The sequence below is a fragment of the Monodelphis domestica genome, chromosome 4 (genome assembly GCF_027887165.1).
Source record: "Monodelphis domestica isolate mMonDom1 chromosome 4, mMonDom1.pri, whole genome shotgun sequence".
Lineage (NCBI taxonomy): Eukaryota > Metazoa > Chordata > Mammalia > Didelphimorphia > Didelphidae > Monodelphis > Monodelphis domestica.
The window spans coordinates 344,234,833-344,246,102 of record NC_077230.1 but is presented as its reverse complement, the minus strand read 5'-3'; the positions used below and the strand labels follow the sequence as shown (position 1 = coordinate 344,246,102).

At 47.6% G+C, this 11,270-nt stretch overlaps 1 protein-coding gene across 16 annotated transcripts in view; it reads right to left on the bottom strand.

Moving 5' to 3' along the window:
* Positions 1-9,296, bottom strand: part of ARRB1 (arrestin beta 1) — a 141,858-nt gene extending 132,562 nt beyond the window's left edge. For 7 of the 16 annotated variants that reach the window (XM_056794956.1, XM_056794960.1, XM_056794957.1 and 4 more), the window contains exon 1: positions 9,001-9,290. In XM_056794956.1, the coding sequence (XP_056650934.1) occupies positions 9,001-9,275 (275 nt within the window). In that variant the 5' untranslated portion in view covers positions 9,276-9,290. Of the gene's footprint in view, positions 1-9,000 lie in introns of all 16 variants that reach the window. The other 9 variants (XR_008911434.1, XR_008911433.1, XM_007490963.3 and 6 more) reach the window with 4 other exon arrangements.
* Positions 9,297-11,270: the final 1,974 nt, after the last annotated feature.

Below are 11,270 nucleotides of genomic sequence, written 5' to 3'. Positions count from 1 at the left end.
AAGGACCTTGAGAGCAGAGAAGGTACTTAATATTTCTCTCCGGTCTCCCAAGAGTGAGTGTTGAGCCTATGGCTAGATATCCAAAAGAACCTAGAAGATAGAACTGAGTGTAGGCTGTCCCTCAAAACACCAGTCACACTGAGGGGACTTAAATAGTACCCTGCTTGAGAGGTAGGACTCCTGAAGTGGTATGGCGTGTTTGGAACCTTGGGGATCTCATCTGTGCCTCTCTGGAATTGGTAACCCAGAGAGGCAAAGGTCAAGAGAGAAGGGCGAAGACTGAGAAAGAGAAGAGGGAAAAAAATGGTGTGGTTGGACCAGCATTGGCCAGGGAGTCTGGAAACTGGGGTGCCAATGTCATACTTTGCAACCTTGGGGTAATCACTCTTTCTATGGACATTTTAGGTTCCAAGGCTCCACACAGCTTGGACATTTTATATTCTAAGGTCTCTTTCAGTTCTGATGTTCTAGGTTCTAAGGTCCCTCTAGCCAGGAAATTCTGTGTCCTATGGCCCCTCCGAGCTCTGCCATTCTCTCTTCTAAGGTCCCTCTGGGCTCTGACACTTTCTTCCACTCTGACATTCTCCAGCTCTGACACTGAAAAGAATTCAGAGTAGAAGAGGTGGGGAGCCATGCACCAAAGTTGGTTGGCCCAAGGTGGGAGCAGACAAAATTAGTTTTACCTCTGAGCTCCAGCATTGTACATCCCTGGGATCTGCTCCAGCCAAAACCACAGGACTTCCCCACGATCCTGGCCAAGCCAGGGCACACGGGACTCTAGCGCCAAGGGAGAAAGCAGCAGCCAAGGTTCCTGGAACATTGCATCCTGGGCTACTAACTCGGAAGCAATGAAGGTCCCCCAGAAGACATCAGCAGACTTAGAGGCGGAAGAGAGACTACTCTCCTTGAAGCCCCCTCCCACTCTTGACTGGCCCATCTTCCTCCAGGCAGGTCCTGAAGATGCGCAGTTATCTTATTCTATAAGAAATTCTCTACTCTCTTCTTAGGCTACTTCTCCTTCCTAGCCTTGAAATTGCTCCTGTAGCTTAAATCTAATTCAATGTGCCAAAAAGCAAGTTGATTTTTTCCCTCCCAAAACTGGGGAAACCATGGACCCAGAGGCAACTCATATACTGTGGGCAGTCCCAGGATGAAAATTTTGAGAAAAATATGAGCAGTTCTAAGAACTTAGGGCCTAGTAGAAATAGTGCTGGTGGGGGCAGCTGGGTAGCTCAGTGGATTGAGAGCCAGGCCTAGAGACAGGAAGTCCTGGGTTCAAATCTGACCTCAGACACTTCCCAGCTGTGTGACCCTGGGCAAGTCACTTGAACCCCATTGCCTAGCCCTTACCACTCTTCTGCCTTGGAACCAATACACAGTATTGATTCCAAGACGGAAGATAAGAGTTTAAAATAGTGCTAGCCCTGGAAGTCAAGAGATTCAAACCCTACTATTATATCTGCTACTAACAAACTGTGTGACCTTGGGCAAGTCATATCTCTTCCTTGGGTCTCAGCTTCATCTTCCATAAAATGGGGAAGTAATCACTCCTCTGCCTCTCCTCCTGGGCTGATCTGAGGATTTATTTAGAGAGTGAATATGAAAATTCTCCATAAAATAATCCTCTCCAATAAAAAAAGCTTCCAATTTCACAGCATTCTGAGGTTTATAAAGAACTCACAACAGCTAGGTAAGGTAGGAGATCTAAGTATCAACATCCTCTTTTTATAGAGAAAGAAACTGAGTCTCAAGGTCATAAAGCCATGCTCTTCTGATTCCAAGGCCAGGGCTTTTCCCAGCATGACATGATGTAATGGAGCAGAATCAGCAGCAGCATCACCACCATCATTTCTATCCTATCTCTCTGGCACCCAAAACAAGGCTGGGCAAAAAGTAGTTGGAAAAGCCCAAATCAGCAACCCCTACCAGTGAAATGTGCCCCCTAGAGGCCTGTTTTCCCCCTCCATAAAAAGGAGTAAGACTAGATTTTCTCTAAGCCCCCTCTAACTCCAGAGCCTAGAATTCAAGAGGAAAGGAAGGAGGGAGGGAGGGAGGGAGGGAAGGAAGAAGGAAGGAAGGGAGGGAGGGAGGAAGGGAGGAAGGGAGGGAGGGAGGAAGGGAGGAAGGGAGGAAGGGAGGAAGGGAGGAAGGAAGGAAGGAAGGAAGGAAGGAAGGAAGGAAGGAAGGAAGGAAGGAAGGAAGGAAGGAAGGAAGGAAGGAAGGAAGGAAGGAAGGAAGGAAGGAAGGAAGGAAGGAAGGAAGGAAGGAAGGAGAAATAAATCAAAAAGGGAAAGGAAAAGAAGAGATGGGGAAGGGAAAAGAAAGGAAGGGGAGGGGAATGGGAATGGAAAAAGGTTAAAGAATTCCAATAGAATGTAGATTCCTTGGGGCCAGGGACTATTTCATTTTTGTCTAGCATCTAACATAGTACCTTCCATATAGTAAGTACATATGAATTATAATTAATTATAATATATATTAGTTTAATTAATTTGAATAATCTAAAGTTGATTCCAATGCAATAAGTCAATACAGGATTTTTTTTTGCTGAAATTTTAAAAACTAGATAGATAGAGGGAGGGGAGGGAGGGAGGGAAGAATGGATAGATAGCCAGGCAGGCAGACAGGCGGACAGAATTCTCCTTGATCTCAGCTCACCCTTTCTTGGTCCACTAACTCAACCCCTCAGATTTCTGGATAGTTAAGGACCCAACTAGTTGCCCTGGATTGGACAACACCTTCTTCCTACATGAATTTTCTGTGTCCATAGCTCCCTTCTTAGACTTAGCCAGATAACAATCCCCTCCAAGGAGGATTGTTATTTTTTCTGTTCTGAGCCCTTCTCTCTCCTCCTTAGTGACCTCAAGATTCCCCATGAGCTGATGATCATCTCAATGCTACTGACTTGTCCAGAGTTATACATCCAGTCCTCATCTCTTTCCTGAGCTCCAGTCCTGCCAACTGCCTTCTCTATATCTTCCAGCTGAACATGCCACAGGCATGTCCTAAGTCAACAATCCAAAACTTATCCTTTTTCTCCCCAAATTCTCCCCTCCCACTGACTTCTGTAAAAAATAGACTCGAACTCTGGACTTCAATCCCCACAAGTCTTTGCTCCACTTCCCCAGAATGCTTTGTAATCTCACTGAATTCTGAGGTGGGCGAGATCGAGAAGGGATTTAAGCTGATTGCAAAGGCTTTTGGCTCTCTTTTTGGACTTCCGTCTTGGGGCAGACGTGGCTCTTTCCATAATGTAGGTGAGGTCTTGTCTAGAACTCTGGCCTAGGCACGTGTTTTTTTCTTATTCTGTATTTTCTTTAATCTTTAACTTTTAATAAACCTCTAAAAATATAATACTCCTTGCAGAGAGAAACTAATTTCTACCTGCCTCAGTCTCCCCCAAATTTTAATCTTTACACTTCCCTTTTTCTGCCTAGGGCATGGCCTACTTTCCCTTTCATCAACTTTCTCTCAACACTACTCCCTATATCCAATTAGTTGCCAAGTCACATCTATTCTACCTCCTCCATATCTCTCACATTTCCATTCTCTGGACTCACTCAGCTGCCGCCCAGGCCTTCTTCACCTCTCACTTGGACTTCAGAAAGAGATTCCTAACAGGCATCTCCACCTACAATCTCTCTCCTCTTCCAAAGATTCTCTTTTCAGTCATTTTTCAGTCCTGTCTGATTCCTAATGTTACCCATTTGGGTTTTTTTCTTAGCAAAGATATTAGAGTGGTTTCTCATTTCCTTCTCCAGCTCCTTTTACAAATGAGGAAACTGAGGCACACAGAGTGAAGTGATTTTTCCCAGTATCAGTAAGAGTCTGAGGCCAGATTGGAATTCACAAAGTGGAAGGTTCCTGATTCCAGGCCTGGTGCTCTATCCACTGCACCACTTGGCTGTCCCAATATACCCTCTAGACAGCTGCCAAATAAACATTCCAAAATCAAAAGTTTACACATGTACTCATTCAGGTGTCTCCAGTGGCTCCTCATTGCCTCCAAAGTAAAATACAAACACGGCTGCCTGACATTTCCAGGCCTTCTCACTTTGACTCCAACCTGTCTTTCTATGTAGTATGAGTTCACATAATCTCTAAGATTTTCTCCAATTTATTCTGTCTCTATCTAGTTTTAATATAGTTATTGTCTTGTTGAGAGCAGGGATTGTTTGATTGATGCCTTTCTTGTATCCCTGGTGCCTAGTGCAGTGCCTCTCCCAAAGGAGGCATTTAATAAATGCTTATTGGGGAAGCAGCTGGCTGACTCAGTGGATGGAGAGTCAGGGCTAGAGACGGGAGGTCCTAGGTTCAAATCTGGCCTCACACCCTTCCTGGGCAAGTCACTCAGCCCCCATTGCCTAGCCCTTACCACTCTTCTGCCTTGGAACCAATGCACAGTATTGATTCTAATTCGGAAGGCACAGGTTTTAAAAAATAAAAATAAAAAATAAATGCTTGTTGACTTTAATTGTTGCCATTGCCTCCCCCCCCCCCCCCCCATAGTCTACATTTCAGCTGAAATGACTTGTTGGCCTCCCCATCCCATGCCTAGAATGCCTCACTTCTGCCCCTTGCGATCCCTAGCTCCTTTCATGGCACAGTCCACAGTCCCTGGGTTTTTAGCGCTAAGTCCCTCCTCTCCCCAAACTATCGTGGGCATATTTTATCTTTATCCGTGTACACGCTGTCTCCCTCCAGCAGTCGGGAAGATCCCTGAGGGTAGGATTGTTCCATTTTGGGGGTTTTTTTTGTTTTTTTGTTTTTATCCCCAACACCTAGTACACTGCCTGGTAGACTGAATTCAACAAAACACAATTAAATTGAGGGGGATATTGGCCAACACCACAGTTTCTGGCCTGACCCTGGGTAGAAAGAGCATCCGGCTTATAAGAGTCGGTGTCTGGTTAGGACGCTTTATCTGACATCCTTTCCTGTTGAGTAGAAAAGCCAAGGCTGAGAGGCTGCCGTCCCCTAGACCTGGGGCGCTTTCCCTGGCCTTCTCTGACTGGCTCTCCTTCGGCTCTCCGCTAAAATCTCCCCTTCTTCGAGAAATCTTTGCAGGTCCTCCTCCAGAGCGGTCCCTTCCCTCTGATTTATGCTGTCTGAATCTTGTTTGGACATAGTTGTCTGCACGTGGTCGGGCCCCATTAAGCGGTGAGCTCCTTAAAAGCGAGAATTCCGTGGTTTGGCTTCGGGTTTCATTTTTGGTTTTGTTTGTTGCCCTTTTTTTTGGCATCCCCAGAACTCAGCACAGTTCTGGGCACATGAGTGACTGAATGAAGAGAGGAAGCAGCGGCTAAGCCTTGAGAGAGCCAAGACTAAAAACCAGGTATTCTTTTTTTCCTGAAACAGGCGCTTTCTACGACTCAACTGAGACCCAATTCTTTCATTCCAAAGGCTATTATTCCAGGAACAGAGAGTGTGTCGGTACAACAGAGGGGGGAAAATCTGGGCTGGGGAATCAGGAGATCTCAGTTCCAGTCTCAGTTCTTTGCCTCCATGAGAAATGCTGGGCGTCCTTTCTCCATCTCTGGGTCTTGATTTTCTCCTCTCTAAAATGAAAGGCTAGACCGGATTAGGCAAAGTGGTAAGAGTGGGAAATGTCAGATTTGGAGGCAAGGGACCTGAATTCAAATCCTTGTTCTGCTCCTAGGTGTAAGGATGTGTGAACAAGGATGAGTTCGTTGCCCAATTTCTCTAGAGCTCTGTTTTCTCATCGGTAAATAAAGAATTTGAAAAAGACGGCCTCAGATCATTTCAGGTTCTAAATCTCCGATCTTACCATCCTAGGGCCAACAAAACAAAACGAATAAGACTTGTAAGACTTCTTCCAGGCTCCCAACCTCTGCTACAATGACATTCCAGCTTGCTTGCTGCCAAGGAATGCTGGGAAGATGTCAGTGCTAATGGATGAAGGAGTGCTTATCAACTGCAAAGCCCTTTCCGTTTTGGTTCCACAGTGGTAAAAGAGCTCAGGCTTTGAAATCAAAAGACAAAGAATCCTCCTGCTCTGTTACCATTCCAGCTCTCTCTTCTGGGCCTTAGTTTCCCCATCTGTAAAATGGGGATAATAATGCTTGCCCTAACTGCTTCCCAAGGTTAAAGGAATCCTTCATTAAGTGTTAAAGTGCTTTTTAAAAAATGCCAGTAGGAGCAGCTAGGTGGCTCAGGGAATAGAGCTCCAGGCCTGAAGAGAGGAGGGTCCTGGGTTCAAATCTAAGTTCCTATCTGTGTAAGCCTGAGCAAGTCACTTAACCCCAATTGCCTAGCCCTTGCCCTTCTGTCTTAGAGTTGTTACTAAGAGAGAAAGTAAAGGGTTTTGTTTTTTTTTTAAGGCCAACTCTGCAGCTCTGATCACTACAATTCATATTTCTATAGGTATTATCTCCATTTTATAGATGAAGATTCAGAAATTACAGAAAGAGACTTGCCCAGAGTGGCACATATCATAAGTATGGAAGCTGGAACTTGAACCCAGGTCTTCCTGACTCTAAAACCAGACCTGCCAAAGCTAATTAAATATATTATTTAATAAAAATTATTATTTAATAAAAATAACTAATAATTAGTAAATAAAGAAAACCCCAGGATACTCATGAAGGAGTTTTTGTATCTGAGGTTCTCAAACCTTTTGGACTCAGGACCCCTTCACACTCATCAAGATTCTTGAAGACCCCCTCAAAGAGCTTTTATTTATGTGGGCATAGCTATCAATATTTATGGTAGTAGAGGAAAAAACTAAACCCTTATTTTCTATCTTAATAACAACTCTAAGATAGAAAGGTAAGGGTTAAGCTTACAAGGTTAAGTGACTTGCCCAGGGTCACACAGTTAGGAAGTATCTGAGGCCAGATTTGAACCTAGGTACTCTCAACTACAGGCCTGGCATTCTATCCATTGTGCCACCTAGCTGCCCCATGATATTAGAAATTAAAACAGGGGCAGGTCGGTGGCTCAGTGGATGGAGAGTCAGGGCTAGAGATGGGAGGTCCTGGGTTCAACATTTCTTAGCTGTGTGACCCTGGGCAAGTCACTTAACCCCCATTGCCTAGCCCTTACCACTCTTCTGTCTTGGAACCAATACACAGTATTGATTCCAAGACGGAAGGTAAGGGTTTTTATAAAATTAAAAAAAATTTTTAAAGACATTAAAACACCTTATTTTGATAATGAAAATTATCTCAACCTCAAGTACCCCCTAAAAGGGTCTCAGGGACCTTGAACTACATTTTGAGGTCTGCTGTGGTAAAGCATTATTCAGATATCAAGCCCTGGGAGTCCTGTGAAGAGCAGGGACCTGGGCTCCTGTGTACCCTCAATCTCCACCCCACCTGCAATGAATTCCCAATCACAAGGCCCTTTTCAGCCTAAGAACTCCAGAAATGTTTATTGAAGGGAGTAGAGGAAAGGGAAAATGAAAAGAAAAGGATTGAGGAGACCCTTAGGAGGGAAAGGAGGCTTAAGGAGTTGGGGCCCAAGGGAGGGCCTTTGAAGGATCGTGGAATGGGATGATGGAGAGAAGCCGGGGTCAGGTGTGTGACAATGGGGGAATACAGTGTACTAGAAAGGTCCTTCCTTCTCCCTGGAGACAAGGGACCTTTGTAGAAATCTTAACTAACTCTAGCTTTTCAGCTTAGACCTGCAACAAAATCATTCCACCCTTTAGGCCTCGGTTTCCTCATCTTAAAATGGGAATGATAACAGATGGAGTGTGGCTGGAATCCTGGGACTATCTCTTGCTCTTACTGAGATCTAAGGCAAGTCCCTCCACCCATCCTGGTCTGTAAAATGAGGAGCTTGAGCTAGATAATTTTCAAAATCCCCTTCTAGCTCCAAAACCTGCAATACTACAGCTACCTCAAAGATCTGCGGTAGAGGAAGAACTTTATAATTATTAAAGCACTATAAAAATGTGTCTGTTATTCCCATTCAAAAGGAGAGAGGGAAGCAAAGGTGTTCCACTTTTTAACCCCCCCCTCCCGAACCACCAAACTATCCCCCCAAAGGCTAGTGATTCAGTGAAGGGGGGGGGGGGGGGGTAGAACCACATTTCCATCAGTTAGAGAACTAGGAGATCACCCGGAGAAAAATCTCATTTTACAAAAGAGGAGCCTGGGGACCAGTGGTTAGGTGACTTGCCCAAGGTCAAACAGGTAGTAAGTGACCAGGATTCTAGGCCGGTGGAATTCACTCATCTTTCCACTAACAACCGCAGGTCCCATCACAAAAGCCTGACCCACCCCCAGCGAGTTACCCCATTTCAGCCCCAAGCCCTGCCCTTTTCTGGGCCTCCAGAAAGAGAAAGGGCATCCCCGGCGACATCGAGGAAGAAGGGGGTTTGGAAGGATTGCAGTGCAATCTACCAGCCCCGCACACACTGGCATTCTTGGGGGGGGGGGGGGCGGGGGGAACACTGTCACTCTGCGACACCCACTTGCTTGGGGCTTCCCTCCTAGGGAGTGAAGGGAGAAGATGAAATTGAGTCAGAATGGGACCTTTCCACCCAATTAATCATCTAGCCAACAAACCCACAGTACAGAAAAGGCTACAGATGGGGGAGGGAGGCGGTCGGGGGGAGGGGGGGACACGGCAGGATCTGAGCCGAAGAGAAATGTGGGAGAAGGAGTGAGTCGGGGAGCCTGTGTGGGGGAGGCAGGGTGTGATGGTAGTGAATGCGGTGTGCACGTCAGTGTGTAATAAGTGTGGGAGCGTTAATCAATGCATAGGTCGGAAGGTCTAAGTGGGAGTGTGAGAGGGGCACCCCCATTCCATTCCACCAGAAAGGGATCTGATCAGACGGCCCAGAGCCCGAGTCGGATCCCAGAGTGAGCTCTGGGCTCAGCTCGGGCAGCATCCTGAAATCCCCAGGAAGGGCCGGGCGCCTCCTCCCCGTCCGCAGCCCGGCTGCCCCCGCCTGGCCCCGACACCCCCGCACCTCCTGCAGTACCACCCTGGGCTCGCGCAGGCCCCCTCCGTCCGCCGTGGCACACTCACCGCGTCCCTCGGTCGCCCATGGTCCCGGTGGCGGCGGCGTCAGAGCCACGGCTGGAAAATCCCCGCGCGGGCGCCGGGAGGAGCCACCCGCCGTTCTCACTCCTCTCCTCCTCCTGGTCCTCCTCCTCCGCTTCCTCCTCCGCTCCCGCCCCCGTCCCCGCCCCGCCCCCGCCTGCTCCCCTCCCTAGCCCAGCACCCGGGGCCCTGCCCCGCCACGGACCCTGCTTGGGCTCCGGCTCTGAGCCGCCGGGGGCCCGCAGGCAGGGAGCGTGCATGCGTGGGTGCGTGGGTGTGCGTGTGTCTGGTCTGGGTGTGTGTGTATATGTGCGCGCGCGCGCCGTGTCCGCGTGTCTGTGTGTCTGGCTGTGCGTGAGTGTGCGTATGTGCACGGGGGCGGTGTTCACCTGGGGATGCTGATTGTGTGTCCACGGGTGTACCTGAGTCTATGCACAAGGCTTTTCGTACATGGGTATGTGTGTGCGCGCACTATGTTTTACACGGGAGGGCACACACTCGAGTGGATGCTGCACCCGAGGGGAAGTACGTTGTGTGTGCATCTGAGATTACTGGACAAGAGTGCGATTAAGCAACTCGATCACTCCCTCGCCAGCCCGGAAGGCAGGACAGTCAGGGGTCTTGACAAAGAGCTAGAGAAGCTAGGACTGAAGTGCCCCTGGCCACTGCCCAGTCAACCTCCCCTGCCCTGCCCTCCCCTCCGCCAATTGCAAGCCTGGCTGGGCAGAGGAGGGCGGAGGAGGGAACCGGGGGGCGGGGACAAAACTCAATTTCTTCCCGCCCTGACCCCCACCCTCCCCGCCCTCATTTGGCCCAACGGATGGGGGAGGGACGTCGATAACCCCCGTCTTTCTGAGCACGTTTTCTGGTCCCCTCCCAAAAGATCTATAACGTTCTAGGCTGCTGGATTTGTGTATGTGGGTGTAGTTTGGAAGAGAACCTAGAAGAGGATGCCTAGGAGGAGAGGAGAGAGAAAGGGGGGAAGGGAGGAAGGAAAAAAGTTGGTCCCTCCTGGAGGGAGACCGGGGAGAATAAGGAGGATAGAAAGCTAGATAGTGTGATGGTGAGAGAGCATTTGGAGGCAGAGGACTTGAGTTCTAAGGAGACCTCTCCCAGATTTGCTGTTTGACCTTAGGGAATTGACTTCACCTCTCATAAATACTCCTGAAAACCCAGGGACACTTGTTGGCTTGGGGCTCCAGTGGAATATGCAATAGGAAAACTATCCCTCTTTCCAAAGAGCAAGAGATAAAAAGGATGTGTATGTGTGTGGGGGACATGCATGCAGCAGTAACACTGTTCACTTTGAGAAGATAAGTATATAGTTTGCAAAGATAGTTTGAAGAAATCCAAAAAACTAAAGGCAAGACATAAGAAATTTGGGGTTATTTTGTTGGGGAGGACTGAGAGGGAACTGCTGGTTTTCTCCTTGTCTGAGGGCTCCTTGGCATTACTTCATGGGTCCTTTAGAGATCTGGTTCAGCCATAGCAGTCAGGGCTATGTCTTTGGTTCCCAACTGGGGATCAGGCTTGTCCCATTCCCCAAGACAAAGGTAGGACTGCACCCAGGATAGGGCTGAGGGTCCCCTGAGTGCCTCCCCCAAATCCAATACACAAAAATACTGAATTTGCCTTGGGGCTAATTACAAGCCTGACTAGAAGAGAAATGGCAGAACTGATTATAAGGGATTTATCAGTTAAGGAAAAAAAGAGGGCTTAAACATAGGACTATTGAAATATGTAAAATGATACTATTTTAGGTCTGCTAAAAACCACCTGGACAGAAGGGGGAAATGGATATAACATTGAGAACATGAAATGAGTATTCCAAATCTGACGTATATTCTGTCTCATTCCAGAGTGTTCAGAGTGGGGGTTTTGTGGGGGGTTTTAAGTGAACCCCTGGGGTTTGGGAAGGGTACCTTTTGCAAGGATGCAAGACTCCAAAACTTAGTTTAAAAATAAAAAGAGGTATTTGTTCATTTAGAAAGTAATGTTGAATCTGGCCAAGTGAATAGTATAGGTGGAACAACAAAATGAAAAACTGCTCCCAGAATCCATCAATTCTGGGAATTATATACTTTTTTATAACAGTGGGGACATGATGTGTCATGGTGGGGACTTGATTCTAGAGTGGTAAATAATCACTTGGGCATTTGGGGTGGAGGGTCCATCTGACTGGGGTCTGCCTGGAGAAATAGGGGGTGACTCTCATAGTTTAGGGGACAGATGGATGTCTGAGATACAGCCCGATG